Genomic DNA, 16,219 nt, shown 5'->3' on the forward strand with positions numbered 1-16,219 from the left:
ACAGTGATAAACTCTAATATGTCATGTTTGGTAATGCTAACTGCTAAATGCTGTTATGTTAGGATTGTGGGCGAGAGCATTTTAGTGTTTTGACATTAATAATTACTGCGGATCCTTGGTCATCTTTCTGGAAGTGATCATCTTGGTTATCGCATGACATACTGCCAACAGCTTATTCCAGAAAAACCTTTTGATTCTGGGCAAATAGCATTTAGTGTCGTGCGTGTTGATTTCCACTGCTCAGGTGTGCGGCGCTCCGAGAGCCTCAGTAAGGGCCACCAAATGAAATTCTAAATTAGCCACTTGTTACACTTAAATAAGTGAATGCAGGCCAAATGTAATCCATTTGATACGCGCGAATGTAGATATTTTGAGAAATATACCATGATGTAAGCATTGCACTAAGATGTAATTCCGATTTGCCTCAATAGGCCTGAGGAAGCAGCTGGGGGAGTAAACAACAGCAGAGAGACGTAAGCAGAGTGGAGCTGACCGTCTTCAGTCAGTGCCGTGTGGCAGCACGCTTTTTCCACTCTTCTGGGAAACTGTCTCTGTCCCTTCAGAGAGGGGTATAAGCTACTCATTGATTGAGTTGTATGAAAGCTCTCAGACGCTATTAAGCCTGTTCCAAGGGGCTTTTTGAGACATGTTTGTATGTGAGGGCACAGATGGCGCCCCGATTCACATCCCATGTTGATCCGCCTAAAACAGGGTTAACATGGTGAAGCATCGGGCCTTTTACCTAACAGACCATTTTACTTGTTTCTCTCATCATGTGTCAGCTTTCTGTGTCCTGTCCATTCACATTTGTATTTTTCCTTCATAAAGGCTAATATGTATAGACTTCCAAATATGTGAGCCAACATGTCCAGGTTAAACGTACACACAAGCCAATCCAAAACAGATTAGGTTAACATTAATCTCTTTTTCTGCACCAAAAAATGAAAAGGTTAATCCTCGGTGGTTTAGTTTTGGAGGTCTGTTTATTGATCTCCCAGCAATTTTCTACATTTTAGATGATCAGCTTTACATAGTCTTTGTACATGATGATGATAAATAAAACAACCCTCTGCTACAGGTCATCATGTTGATGATATCGTAGCATAAACCTTGTAACTTTGTTTGTACACAATTTATATGTATATATGTGGGGGTTGCCCCCCACACTGGGTGCTAAGGGGATTTTAGGGCCTGTGATCTGACAGCGTCGGCCCTGTAATCCTATTACTCTGACTGCACTGGACAGAGCCACGCTCAGCATATCTGTATCACGATCATGTTATCATGTTAACCTCTGGTTGTAGGAGACTCTGTTTCCGAAGTGGCTAACCATATCCTTCATCCTGTGTGTGTGTGTGTGTGTGTGTGTGTGTGTGTGTGTGTGGCCACACGGATGCTTCAAGTTTTGCTTGATCTCTGATTGATTGAATAAATCTATCAAAAGAAATCTGGACTGCAGCCAAAATGACACTCATTTTAATTCATACGTTTGGCTGAACGAATCCTGAATGATATCCAGACAGTCTAATTTGTTGAGCCTGGAGAACTTTGTGTAAATGGCGTGTGACTGTTTAAATGCTTCGGAAAGCAGCGTCACTCTTGCAGATTACAGCTGTCAGACTTTCTCAACACTGCAGGTGTAGGTGGAGTTCTGATATCACTTCATCTATTCAGGAGTTTGAACATGTCTGCTTGATCCCTCTTTAAAACATGTTCAAGCCCATCTGAGTGTTTTTCTCTAAAACTAATGAGATTATACCTCAGCATTACAACATTTTGGATTTTGAAATAACGTAAACAATCACCTCACGTCCTTATGCACCTACTGGCCGTATGTCCTTGAGAGTGAGTGTTTGGCATTTTCTTTTGTATTTCCCACAGTACGGGTCCCATGTGACTTACCCTGAGTAGCTGCCGTCAGCGCTCTGGTACTGGCTGTCCTTTTGCTGTGCTTGTCAGCGAGTCACTCAGGCGTGGGCCCATTCTCACTGCAAGGACGCAGACACTCAAGGAGCGCCTGCCTGGGCCCGCACCAGAGTTTAGCTGTTTCCTCTGACAAGCCGGCTTCAAATGCAGTTGATGCCTCTCTAAAGATCCGTGTTGACTCACCCTGGATCATGTTCTCTGCTTTCATCTGTGTCTGACCTTCCCGCTTTAATTTGATATGGAAGGACACTGTGATGATCAATCAAGTGTACAAAATGGTCTCATGCACTCGGATTCTTTCTCTGCTTCTGTGCATGCGTATTAACACAGGCCACGATTAAGCGATTCTGTCTCTCAGCCACTATAAACACATTTGCAATGTAGGTAAGTAAACACAGCTGTAGCTCCCAAATGGTTTATGCCAGCTGTGGTTGCTAATCTGTGTTCCACAATTTTACCTTTAATATTACAAATATGTATGATGAAACGAATCCCAGACTGTTTCAAACTGTACTTTAAAAAATGTTTGCTTCATATGAAAAAGCCTGGTAAATCTGACCGCTTGCAGTGAATTCCAGAGTGTAACCCCGCCGTCATCAAGATGCCCCAGTAAAGCTGTCTGTGAAACCGACAGTTTTCTGTTAGCCCCCTTTTTCCCCACAGGACCCTACTGCTGCTGCTCACTGGAGCCCAATCCCTAAAATCTTCACTCAGGTGGAAGTCACTCACATAGGCACAGACAAGCGTCAGCAAGCATCTGAATGAATCTTATTCAGATTTCAAATGTTCTCTTCCACTTACGTTTAGAGAAAGGCAGACAGTGTGCACACGCACAAATGCCCCAGCGCTTCTGATCTAGTCCAAGGTCGTCATCCGTGGCGACTGTTGATGTAATTTCTTCCTCATAGACACTCCTGCTGACTAATGATGAGATGTGCCAGTTCCCTCCTGAGGCCTGGGCCTTTCTACTCATGGGAGTCAGTCCATCCTCCCTGTTTGGCTGTGAGGCTGACAGTCCTGTCAGAAAACACCGCCGACAAGGCGAGAGACTTAGTGAGCAGTCATGATTAAAGCCCCACATCTAATGGGGCATTGTAAGAAGCTGCTGTTTGACACCTAAAACACAGTTTTCTTTTTATAAAATATTAGCACATGCAACTAGAGTTAAATATCAATTTTTCCCGGTTTCTCTGATTTCCAAAGGGTCTTTTCTTTGTTAAATGTTGGGAAGCTGTTGTTTCTCAGCTCAGTTCTGCTCCCAACAGTAATTTCTTTGTAAACCAAAGTAGAAAAAGAAGCAGTGAAATTCCATGGAACTCCCCAAATCCTGGGAATTGTAATGAAGCAGTTGCTAGGTTGCAATCTATAGGGCCTATTGTAGACTCCTGTATGGATTCAGTGGTACTACAGGGAGCATCAATGACCCACAATGCCCCCCACATTCCACAGCTTTTCAGGATTGATGAAAGGGAGTGGGACTTGCCCGTAATTTCTTATTCTGTGATTTAGTTCACAAATTCTAAATCCTGCCTATTTAGTCACTTTAAAAATGTGTTTGAACAGCAGGGTAAAAACAAATATGCTCTTTTTAGACTTTCCAGTAATTTAGTTTTGCTTTTTGAAGTCAGACTTTCAAGCTCGAACCCAAAGAACATTAACTGTAGGACTCGGTAACCTTTCATTAGGAAGTTGTTGACAGGAGCCAGGAGATATATGTACAGTATCTGCACTACAATTACTTCAGCACAATTAAGAGTAGCCTTGTTCCTTGAACTACACTCGACCTCGAAGAGAAAAGGTCAACATCCCACTGAAGTCCCATGTGTCCTCTGTAGTGTCCTCTTACAGTTTGCTCTGAGTTTGCTCCAGTCTTCATATTTCTCACGCTCTATGGACAGAGCAAGATCTTGTATCTGACGACTACAAGTTGTCCAGGTTCTACATTGACATAACCAATAATACTCATATCTGTTTAACACACTTGAGACAGGTAATACTAGTTTTTAGGTTACAATTAACAAACGTATTCTGCTGAGCTTACGAGAGCCCAGAGGTTTGTCTATGCTCAGTTCAGATTTGGTATTCTACCTTTGGCCTTGAAAAACCACACACTTTGATTCAGTTCCAAAGGAGGACAGACACTGTCTTTGGTGTGATTTGGTGAATGCTGATAATGATATACATTTCGTGCTTTACTGTCCTTTTTGCTTGATATGACAGATGACATATGCGTCATTTGAAATAGCTCAGTTAAATAAATGCTTATTATCAGCGTACGAGAGCATTGTGTGTTAAAATAATTTTGTTTATATCTGAAAGTATAATATGTGTATTCACCCACTAGTTAATCAAAAGAGTGTCACGTAAGCCCATGCTGACTAGAGACCTTTAGCTGTATGTCATGTAAAAAATATAAATTCATTTCATACTTTGTATATTCATTCATTTAAGTACATGGATTTTCCCCAAAATGGGTGTTTGAATTTTTAAAGTCTGCAGCTTAGTGATAACTAGGGAGACACGTTAAGTTTCCCTATATTACCAGCCATCTTTTTCCATTATAAAGCTGTTTAATAAGTGATGTGACGTAATGTTTGCTGAATAATCAAGGCGAAATAGGAATTTAAAGAACAAATTAAGTTGCTTAAATAATACATTTAGAAATACTGGCATCCACTCCTTTCTTTCACTATTCACACTTAACCAGACAAAATCCAAAGTAAAAAAACGAGGCCGCAGAACCTCCAGACATTTTTAATGTCACAGTGTCATTCTACAGCCCCTAACAGTTCATTGTATCTAATAATCATACACCGATCAGCCTCAACATGAACGATGCTGCTGTTGATAATGTCATGGAGGACAAGGGTCAGCATGGCCGCTCTGAGCAGTCTGCAGCTGCGCAGCCCCATACAGAGCAAAATGTGATACACTGCATACAGAGTTGGTAGAAGTACACACACTCAATACTTTTACTCAAGTAAAAGTATTAAGCAGATTATCTACATTTTATTTAAAATACAAAAGTACAATTGCTCCAGTAAGAAAACAATGTATTTTAAACAATACTGGTCATGATCATATTAGCAAAACATGGACAGTAATTAATAAAAATGAAGGGGTCAAAGATCCCTGTTGTTAAAGTTGCAGCTGATTTGAACCACTTTGTGAGCTAACAGGTGGTCTCCCTAAAACGATAACATACTTTCATATTGAAAACACAAAGTGGTGTTATTGTTGTGGCTCATCAGTTGAATATGTTGAAGCAACTGGTTTTAATCTTTGTACATGTTTTTTTGTAAAATTTAAAACACTGCGATCAAGTATTGTTCGGGAGCCGTCTCTCCCCTTCTCATTTTGTGCACATACTGTAGCACCAGCCTTCAGACACTTTTATAATAGATTGTGGAAGGAAACACTGACTGCAATTTGTTGCACTGTCTGGGAAGACGGATGCGTCTGACAGCTTAAATGCATGCGTCCAGGCTGAGAAAGATTTTCAGTAAACGCTCTCGCTCTGCTTTAAGCTCCAGCTTTGCCTGTAGCACTGAAACACTCGTTGGAGGCAAACTGGTTTTGAGACAGATCTTTGAAGAGTATATCTTTGAACTTAAATGCTGTGTTCTTTGCATGCCTTGTTCAATCCACATATTAGTCATGCACTATAAACTCATGCATTATTCCTAGGAAGTCTGTCTTCCTAAAGTTCTCAAACATAATTCATAAAATAACAGTGGACTAAAATAAACAGGGCACTTCTCTGCAGTAGTTTAATGCCTTGCTCAAAGTTTCCTAACCTGACGTGCTGAGACTCTGGGGAATTCGTGTCATAAAATCATGTTTGTTCTGCTGTTGATCACAGAAAAACCATCAGAATAACAATGCAAGTGCGGCAAAAGCCTCAATAATTCAAAAGACTTTGCACTTAAGCAAAGAAAATATAAAAATTTCATACTTTTGGAAAAAGTTGCAAAATCCCGTTTTGCTTCACCAGTATGATGGTATTAACTGTGAATAATGAAGGAGCTGTACGTGACATTTTTGACATGGATAAATATAGGTGGTTAATATTACATGCACTGCCATGTGTAGTTAATGACAGATGTTTTCTGGGTGAAAGGTCTGCTGCTCATTATGTTTTCATTCTCGGAGTGTGGCGAGATCTTGTGACACGAGATTTTGCGATATTAAAATGTGACAATATTTATTATCGGGGTGAAATGCAGTCTTGCGATATCAGTGCATAACAGATGCCAGTATAATGGGGTTGGGGGGTGAAATTAGCATAGAAGGTGCTCCCACCACTTTACCGCTTTTGAACCGCTTGTGTGGCAGTGTTTTAGTTGCCTGGTAGAAGTCAGTCTAGCTTGTCTCAAGTCTTTCTACAGTTCTTGCATTTTGTTCTATCTTTCACTGCACATAAGTCATACTTAAAGTAGAACTGAAGTGAGAGCCATGACCAGAGGATTCAAAAAAAGTTGGGATGATGTATAAAACCTAAATAAAATCAGAATGCAATGATTTGCAAATCACAATAGAACATTAACAACCTCTCAGATTTTGAAACTGAGAAGTTTTAACGTTTCCAAGGAAAATATTAGCTCAGTTTTAATTTGATGGCAGCAACACATCTCAAAAAAGTTGGAACAGGGTGATGTTTACCATTGTGTAGCATCCCCTCTTCTCTTAACAACTGTCTGTAAATGTCTGGGATGTGAGGAGACCTGGAGTATTAGCAAAGGAATGTTGTCCGATTCTTGTCTGATGCAGGATTCTAGCTGCTCATCAGTCCTGGGCCTTTGTTGCCGGATTTTTCATTTTATGATGTGCCAAATATTTTCTATTGGTGAAAGGTCTGGACTGCAGGCAGGCCAGTTCAGCACCTGGACTCTTGTGACGCCATGCTGCTGTGATGGATGCAGTATGTGGTTCAGCATTGTCTTGACTGAAATAAACAAGGTTTTCCCTGAATGAGACATTGTCTGGATGGGAGCATATGTTCCTTTTACACCCAGTCATGTCACTGACCTTTTGCCAATTAACCTAATTAGTCTTCAGTTGAGATGTGTTGCTGCCATCAAATTCAAAATGAGCTAATATTTCCATTTCTGACATGTTGTTTATGTTCTGTGGTGAATAAAATATGGGTTGATGAGATTTGAAAATCATTGCATTTGGTTTTTATTTACACCTGTCCCAACTTTTTTTGAATTGGGATTTTAAAACGTTTCAGTCTGCTTCAGAATTGTTTTGCCTTTTGTGACTTTCAGTTGAATAAAGGACAATTTTTCCAGTCATATTTTGCCATTGACGATGATACATTCTTGCGTACGGTCACGGTCAGGTAAGTTGACGCTAAAGAGTCACATAGTCTGAGTGTTTGTAATTATTTGGCTGATTTGTGAATGTCTCCTAGTTGGTGTGTGTGTGGTGTGCAGCTCCAGCTGTGTGCACATCCCCATAATGCACTAAACCTATTGGCAGCATCGGTAAAGTTAACATGTATTGAACTTTGACCTTTGCTGAAACTGCAAAATGACACATTACCCTCATACCGAGACCAGGCAAACACAGGCAGCCTATTTAATTGGCCAAGTATTTGCATTTAGATAAAGTTGCAAAGACTACGTCTACGGAAACTTTGGCATTGCAGCTAAGGTGACATTATTTAGTACAGCAGCCTCCAGACTTTTGGACGTTAAATACTTTGCTGACCAGATCCTCAGCTTAGGCCTAAAGGCTGTTTTAACATCCATATTAGTAATAATGTGACTGAATTATGGTTTATTGTGCTGCTTTCTTCCCCCATAGCCTGTTATTATATAGTAGTTATTAACAAATTATTAGAAAAGTGTCACTTCTGTCAGTCCGTTTTAAATGCAAAGTATTTCCCCACTCTTTCATTTTGCAATCAATTTGACTGACCCGATTCTTTTTGGCTTTTCTGACTGAAGCAGTTGTTGACTGATAAAGTTTCTTTTTTTTCATTGTCGATTCAAAGAGCTACATGAGAGAAGTGTTATCTTTCAAAAGGAATTATAACATATGAACAGATTAAGCAGTTCATTAGCAAAAGGCTTGCTGAGATTAATACACATTTAAATCAGCGTCTGGTTTTTAGTTTCCCACTTAAAGACAACCACATACTTCACTTTAAGCACGAACATTTTACCATTCTCCACTCTCAACCCCTGCTATTTCTCCCTTTCTCTGTGATGTGTTTCTTCCTCTCTCTCTCTTTCTCTCTCTTTCTATCAACCTATTCTCTATTTAATCAGCTCTCTCAGGACTCAGTTCTGTATAATTAGAGGCCGAAACTTTAATCACCATGGATCCAGGGCAGAGAGAGAGGAGGAGGGCATTTCAAGCAGGAAATCAGCAAAAAGAAAGTATGGAAACACAAAATGAATGTTGCAAAATGTGCTTCTTTTATAGGACAGACCCTACGTTGAGGTTCAAACAAGGCAAATAAAAGCCAAACTACAGCATCTCGTTGTCAGGTCTGGAACTGTAGATCTTGACTTGCTCATAATGCTCAGATAATTGTTCTATGGCAACGCTGTGTACCTGGAGTAAAAGGTCAAAGTTTCCAGGAGGTCCTTACATAACAACTCCTGTCTCTTCACATCTTTTCTTTATTTTCTCACCACTTCAATCATCTCTCTTTTTGTCCTTAAAATGTTATTTCTTCTTGTCTCGTTTTTTTATCCCTCATTCATCTGGATGAAAATTTTTCACATTGGCTTCATGTACTGACATTTAGCTGACCGTAGGAAAACGCATAGTTGATGTTTATTATTTGCTTCCAAACTGTCAGTGGTGAAAAACGCTTCCTGTTTTTCTTCAGCAGATTTTGTTTTTTTAAGAAAAAGTGAAATTGTCCAAACTTTGTCCTGCTTATCTCATGGATGAACAGAAGATATGACTGATTCTTTTTGCTTAATTTGCTTAGGACACTGAATAACTACAGGCAGTGATGTACCGGTGCTGATAGCAGTAATGGGCATCAGGCCCAACTGCTCTTGTGTACTTGTACACAGTTGGGCATCATGCTTTGCTAACTGTTGTTGTGACACAGGTGTCATCTTGCCTATCTTAGATCACACAAAGGCACCTGCATCCCCCAATATTTAACGCGATGTGGTGTTACGTTAATTCTCTATAGCAAAGTTTTCAGCAGCAGTCAACTAAATGCTCAATGTGTTCACGCTTCCTGTTTTCACATAGACACAAATAACAACCACCTGCTACAGTGGAGGCTTTAGCAGCAGCTACAGTTCCAGACAGCTCGGATCTGACGGTCTTCTGACCTAAAGTCTGCCCTGGAATTGGCTTGTGTCATGTTATACTAGTGCTCTGACGTCAGCTCCTTGTGCTCTTCCTGCACCAACATTTTCATGTTACTTGTATTATAAATTGATTTCTAAACCAATGATGTGAAGGACTGGCACAGCTGCAGGAACACAACCTCCAAACGTTCCTCAAACATTGTGTCCACACAGCTTTGGATCAGCTGCTCAGCACGGTGATCATTCTGGTGTTACAACAGTCATGGTGAATCGAATGTGTTTGAAGTTGTTTTAAACACAAGAACCACACCTTGAAATTATAAGTAAGTTGTCTGATTTGGTAATCTGCCTCAAAAAACAGTGTTGAGTTAGTTATTACAAGGGAATTTCAAATGATATTATTGATAGTTGAGCAAATGCATTTAAATTTATTTTCTAAATTTGTAATATCTGATCTGTTAAGTGATCAAATTAAAATGAACAACTCGCAAAGTCATTAACAACAATGTGCATCATATTGCTGAATTAAGCTTCTGTGTTTTTGCTGTTTGTCAGTAAATAAACGTTGAGCTAATGTCCAACAAACTATAGCCGTACACTGGATAATGCTGGAACTGTGTGGCAGAGATGGTCTTTTTTTAAATCCGATATCTGGGCTTGATGTGGGGGTGTTAACATAGCAAGCAGTAGGAACCAGAAATTAGAAGACAAAAAACCCAAAAAGTGTTGGTCTGCAAAAGGTTGGGAGGCCACAGTACAAAACGGGTGCGTTTCAAAAGTGAAACACCTGCTTCTCGTGGCCTGACAGTCACACCATAGGCCTCGGTAGCGTCTCGCTGACAAGTGTTGAGCCCCGCTGCATGTTTAGCAGTGACAATGATTGGAGTCGACGGGCCACACTTACCGAGTTCCTCAGCAGAGAGCCTGGCCTGCTGACGTGATGGAAACGTGTTAGTCACCCAGTGCACACACAGCTGTTGTGTAGCACTCAGCAAACAGAGCGGAGACGAGCCCATACCCTGGGCTTTTTACGGAGATGCTGTTGTTTGACTTAGCTGGTGTAGATTATCTTTTCTGGCTCTGAAAAGCATAGAGGTTGTGCTGTCCACGATAACATCCTGTCTCTTTCAGTTTATAACAGGATACTTACCATGTGACGGCTCCATGGGAATTCTCCAGAATATTTTAGAGGATTAATGAGGTCAAAGTGACAGTTTAATGCTATTACCTGCATATATAAGGAGAGTCAGAATACTCAAAAACTAGAGCTTTTGACCTATTTGAAGATGGTGCTCATTACATTCAAGCAGAGTCTTTGTCTTGTAACTTTCCTAGGGTCCTTTCTCTTTTTACTTTTATCGCTACGCTCACAGAATTTTTATTAGTTGTCTCAAGTGTGAATGTTCAGGAAAACGGAGAGGTATGTGTCACCTGCCGAACTATTAAAGGAGCAGAAATATCAAAAGTGCACTGCAGATCATGTTTTAATACTGACTGTTCCCACTTAGCGTTATGCCCTTAGTTCTGTCAGCATGCGAAGTGCAGCAGGACGTTCACTCAGGTCACATCTCACTGCAGTGAAGAGTTCGACTGATGTGTGAGAGTGTTTGTGCATTGTGATTGTCTATGGGGAAACAATTAGTTTTTGCCGTAAGACAGAAGGTTTTCACAGCAGAAATTATGAGCATATAAAAATCCGTACATGTTTTGAATAAGTCTTCTCATGTACATCTCTTTGTCTGCTTTTCTAGTATGAATTCAAGGCCAAGAACATCAAGAAGAAGAAGGTCAGCATTGTTGTGTCCGTGGATGGCGTGAAGGTTATGCTGAGGAAGAAACAGAAGGTCGGTCACTAATATAAACTCTAAAAGAATTGAAACGTTACTTCACCTCGTTCCACTGGGTAAACATAAGTCAGCTTTAAATGAGACTTAAAGTAGGTCTGTTTCACTAGAATAGTACTATGTGTGTGTATAATTTATTTGACGTAAGATCCTTAATCAGTGCTTAATTTCCCTCACACAGAGAAAAGAGTGGAAATGGGACGAGAACAAGATGCTAATCATGCATGATCCCATCTACCGGTTAGTCACACACACATCTCACTGTCTGACGAATAAACATGTTCATATGTAAAACAAATATGTCATCTCACTACCAATGCTGCTGCCTTTATGCTCCCAGAGCATTAAATCGTCAGATATTTTTGCCAGTCTGTGTATTACTGTATAACGTGCATGTTCTTGTTAGCTTTCACTAACCTCATTTCTGTGAGTTTGCAAAAGACAATATTGTCCTTTTTAAACTGGATCCTTAAAGTCAGTCTCTGTGGAGGAAGATGACGCTGGCGTTATAACCCCAACTAATGATATGATAAAACATACTAAAATATATCATATTATGTCATATAGGTTTCAAAAATGAACATGTAGGTTGATTATTGGCAACATAACATGATAAGAAACTTTGGTGTGACATTTTTTCTATCTATCATGCATATTTTTATGTAAGACCCTCACACAACCTTACCCCCTACATTTATCATCTGAGGCTCCGTGATAGCAATAGACAGTTACTTTGGATGTGTTGAGAGATGAAAACACAAAATCAATTTTTATTTCTGTCACTTTTGTGGCAACATAAGTTACATCAACAATGAGTGGGAACGGACTGAGCAAATGTTTTGCACGATCTTGTACAGCGGGCAAAATGACAGAACCTCAGGCCAGCCATCATGCATGTCCATCTTAAAAACATTCGCCGACATTACGAGTCGCAGCTCCTCAGGCTTAGGTTGGATTTAGAGATAATTGTCAGTATGGGCTGAAAAAGACTGAACGTGGGCAGTGCTCTGGACCATCCCATGTACTTTACCATACAGCGCTAATGTTAGATGTACAGACTGCATAATGAATAATGTATGGCTTGTGCGAGAAGCTGCTAGAGTCTATACATTAAACATTTAGTTATTTATTTCAGCTGAGGCATTTTGTCTTTAGGTTGTAGGCCTACTTGTAATTTTTTTTTTCTTTAATCTCAGTATATATTTTTTACAAACTATCTCAGTATCTGTACCCAAAGAAAATGGATTTATTAGTTAGCACAGTTAGCACAGTCTCGGTGGAGCAATTAAAAAAAAACCCTAAACAATTAAATAGAAGGAATGAGAAGATACTAAAATGTTCTTTTTGCTTTTTGTCCTGAAACAAGCAATTATAGCTAATAAGGCAACCTCCTCTTGGAAATCTCAGAAATTGAGGTTTCTAAGTACTAGGCAGCCACTTAGAAGTGTTTTGCCACGAAACCATCTTCTTTTATGTGTGACTCATGTGTCCTCAGACATTTGTCTGAAAGAGTGTGTGTTCGTAAATTATGGATACTCTGTCTTTGTGGTAGGATCGCATTTGGCTAAGCCACATCTCCTCAAAGGACTGTGTGTGTTTAATGAAAATACCCCAGCTTGTTTTTCTGTGTGTTTTATGCGGTGGGCATACAAAATATTCCTCTCATTCCCATGTGACTGTCAGCAGTAGACGGTCGTAATTTGTTTGCCTGGTTCCCAGTGGAGACCTTTTATAGCTGGAGACGCAGGTCTGACCCTCAGCTCAGCTCTGCCACTTTACTGCAGAGAGTGAGGCTGCGTGATTGCCTGAAATGATAGAACGAGACAAAACAGCGTGCATAAGCAGTATATGATATGAAAATACAGTATAATTGGACAGGGGTATGTATTTGTACTATATAAAACCTTATATTTGATTTATGTTTGCATTAGTTCAGTCCTCTCTCAGACTTTTTTGTGAGTTTTACAGTAACTGGTCATTAAGTGGATGTGAATAGTGAAGGCAGTTACTTAATCATGTAAAATAATGATATTTGAATGTTGTGATGTTCCTATAACCTTTTCTTTCAGAATTTTCTACGTGTCTCATGACTCCCAGGACTTAAAGATCTTCAGCTACATTGCAAGAGATGGCTCCAGTAATTCATTCAGATGTAATGTCTTCAAATCAAAGAAGAAGGTAAAGCAAAAGCTAAGCCACCTGAGAGCTGAATATAAGAATGTCAATACCACACTTATGGTTGTATCAGTTCTCCAACTACAGCAGCAGGACCAGGAGGCTTTGATTCTCATGCAACCATGATGTAGTGGATGTTGCATGTTGAGTGAGGCTCTTGCTGCTTCTTTTTTAAAATCTGTGCACCTTTTGTCTCCTTGATGTAAATCCCCCAGCTGAAAAGAGTTTTACAGTGCAGACTTTGGTGTTTTTTCCTTAGTTTTCTGTGTCCAGTAACCTGTGACTGAGGTTTGTCTGTGTTCTGCACTCTTATCTTTCTTGTGTTTTTTTTTTTGTGTGTGTGTGTGTGTCACTACATTTTTAAAATTACAATTTACTTACATTCAATTTCCGGTGGCTTATTTCATTTCCCTTTGCTTAGCACTGCAGATCCATAGCTTGCAGTGAATGCAGAATAGATGCACTTGAGAACAAGGATTACAACCGCACAATACAGACAAGCATCTCTTTAATATCTTTCCTCAGTCTAAACTGTTAAGTGTGTGCTGTTTATTGTCAGTCAGCTGTAATGAGAATTGGCCCACAGAAAATAAATCATCCATCTCTAAAATGATGGTATCACATATTGGATACATGGTTTCACATCCAAATACAGCAGGTGACTTCGTATATGTTGTTTTACAAGAAGATCAAGCAAATAAGTGAAAGTTCTCCCCGTGAACTTGTTATAGTATTTCTCCTCCAAACTTTTACCTGAGACCTTTTATCTCAGTGTCTCACCTCCCTTTCCCCCTGGCAGACGCAGGCCATGCGTATTGTACGGACAGTAGGTCAGGCCTTCGAGGTGTGCCATAAGCTGAGTCTGCAGCATGCTGAGCAGGATGCAGATGGGAAGGCGGATGGCGAGAGTGACAAGTCCACAGAGGAGCCCGGCAGTCACGGTGAGGGCAACTTTAAACGATTTACTGTTACCTGCAACGCGCGTGTTGCCTTTCCAGAGTATGTTCGAGTATGTGACACTCATTTTTGTTTAGTGTGTCGTTGCTGATTTTCATGACAGTAAAGCTTTATGCATAAAAATATATTCACGATTATTATCATATACTAAGATGACATAAGCTAGTAATAAAAATCTGCAACTAATACTTTGGTGTCACAGTCTATTTGAACAGTCTCTAGTTTCTGTTTGGCCAGGCATGAAAACCTGCTCGTCTGAGCCTTTCCACTGTTGGGTGCTAAACTTCAACCAACAACTATTAGTACAGCAAATACTGTGCACTGGAGTGTTTGTAAATTATTCTAAAGTAATTGTCTAACACCAACATTGATTTGAATGAATTAATAAATTGGTTAGTTGTTTTTTTGTTTGTTTTTTATCTTAGTCAGAAAAAAATGATAAAGCATTTCAGCATTTTATTGAAATGTTGACTGATTTTTCTAGCAGCTCTGTGAGCTTGTGTTTGGTTACAACAGTGCTCAGAGCTAATATGCTCACGATGGAGAATGTTCACATACAGATTTTTAAATTAGCATGTAATGTTCACTGCTTTTTAGTGTATTAGCATGCCGACATTTTCTAATTAACACGTATACTACACTTGTAAATATAAAACAAAAAGGGAAAAGTGAACCTTTACTCTACAAACAAGTTAAACTAACAGTGTCTTATCCCACCGTTAATAGCATAAGAAAACATGACAAAAGTGACAGCAGAATGGAAAACAATATAAAAATAAAAGCCCACCCACCAAAACAATCTAAATTTTTTATACTCTTTACAACAATAGAATGGCAGCAGAATGTCGTGTGCTTGCTTGGTTTGGTTTTGATGTGTGTCTTCTCTATTATAAATGTTTTATCATTGAAGTAGTGCAACCATTCTTCAGAGAACCATGCTGGTCCATAAGAACCCACATTTTACCTCTTAACTTCTGGTCTGAACATGATTACTGTGGAAACTTGGTGTTTATGATCATGTATTGGTCGCTTTGCGTTCCTCATTATGATGGTTTCCCTGGCTGAAGCCTGACCTTTCTCCTGGTTAGTTTGATTGCACTCATCTTTATGGCCTAAATGGAACTGTTGGACATCACTCACTCATTAATTTCGTAAGGGATCAACCCGTAACAACACAGATGTGCTGCTATACTGGAAGAGAAAAGGGACGACATCAAGCTGCTTTGGACCTCAGTTTACACCGAGTCCTCGTGCTGCACTCATTTCTCATGGAGTGGAGCGATTGGAGTCGATTATGGCAACTGTCATTAGACAACGCAAAACTGTGTTTGCCAATGTGACCGATCATGAGCGTAATTTTAGGAAATTATAAACTTGGCATCAGTATAAATTAAGTGTATCGATTAATATCACTGTTTTATTTGGCATTTTGAATAACAAAGAGTACTACGGTAGCATTCAAGAACATTCAGTTACACTACCCAAAAGCTGTAGGAGGTAATTGTACTATTTTTGTTTTCCTCTGTAGGTTGTAAACCGGCAGTGACAGATCGAGGGGAGGAAGATGAGGAGAGCAAACACGGAGGAAAACGAGGAGGAGAAGATCCGTCAGCTGGTGCTTCACTGTGTGAAAAGGCAGTCAATGAAATTCTGCAGAGTCTTGCTGAGCTGAACATGGTCAAACCCGGACAGACCATCATAGTAAGATACCGTAGGAGACACACACACACACACACACACACACTTAAGTGCTCAGGGGTATTGCCAGTCCACTGGCCTCAACCTAATATTATACTAGTCTTACTTTTTAAATATCAAAGGTGACACTGGATTTAGATTAAATTATGAAAACACCAGAGTGAGATTTGATGCAAATGCTAAAGTAAAAGTTATTGTAAAATATCGACAATTATATCAGTGCAAACATTTCCATCCACCTCGATAAATGAAATATAAATGACTTGATAAATGAAGTCAACTTTCAGTTTGGGTGAAGACTCTTTTTTTTTTTTTTTTTGGCATTTTAAA

At 39.7% G+C, this 16,219-nt stretch overlaps 1 protein-coding gene across 5 annotated transcripts in view; it reads left to right on the forward strand.

Moving 5' to 3' along the window:
* Window positions 1-16,219, forward strand: part of si:dkey-34e4.1 (carboxyl-terminal PDZ ligand of neuronal nitric oxide synthase protein) — a 45,922-nt gene that overhangs the window by 10,395 nt on the left and 19,308 nt on the right. For 4 of the 5 annotated variants that reach the window (XR_010911613.1, XM_067484625.1, XM_067484620.1 and 1 more), the window contains 5 exons: window positions 10,967-11,059; window positions 11,241-11,299; window positions 13,129-13,237; window positions 14,034-14,175; window positions 15,720-15,892. Coding sequence is in view for 4 of the 5 variants with exons in the window: in XM_067484625.1 (XP_067340726.1) it covers window positions 10,967-11,059; window positions 11,241-11,299; window positions 13,129-13,237; window positions 14,034-14,175; window positions 15,720-15,892 (576 nt within the window). In the remaining variant the exon portion in view is untranslated. Of the gene's footprint in view, window positions 1-10,966; window positions 11,060-11,124; window positions 11,152-11,240; window positions 11,300-13,128; window positions 13,238-14,033; window positions 14,176-15,719; window positions 15,893-16,219 lie in introns of those variants that run through there. The other variant, XM_067484624.1, reaches the window with a different exon arrangement.

The sequence above is a fragment of the Channa argus genome, chromosome 18 (assembly GCF_033026475.1).
Source record: "Channa argus isolate prfri chromosome 18, Channa argus male v1.0, whole genome shotgun sequence".
Taxonomy (NCBI): Eukaryota; Metazoa; Chordata; class Actinopteri; order Anabantiformes; family Channidae; genus Channa; species Channa argus.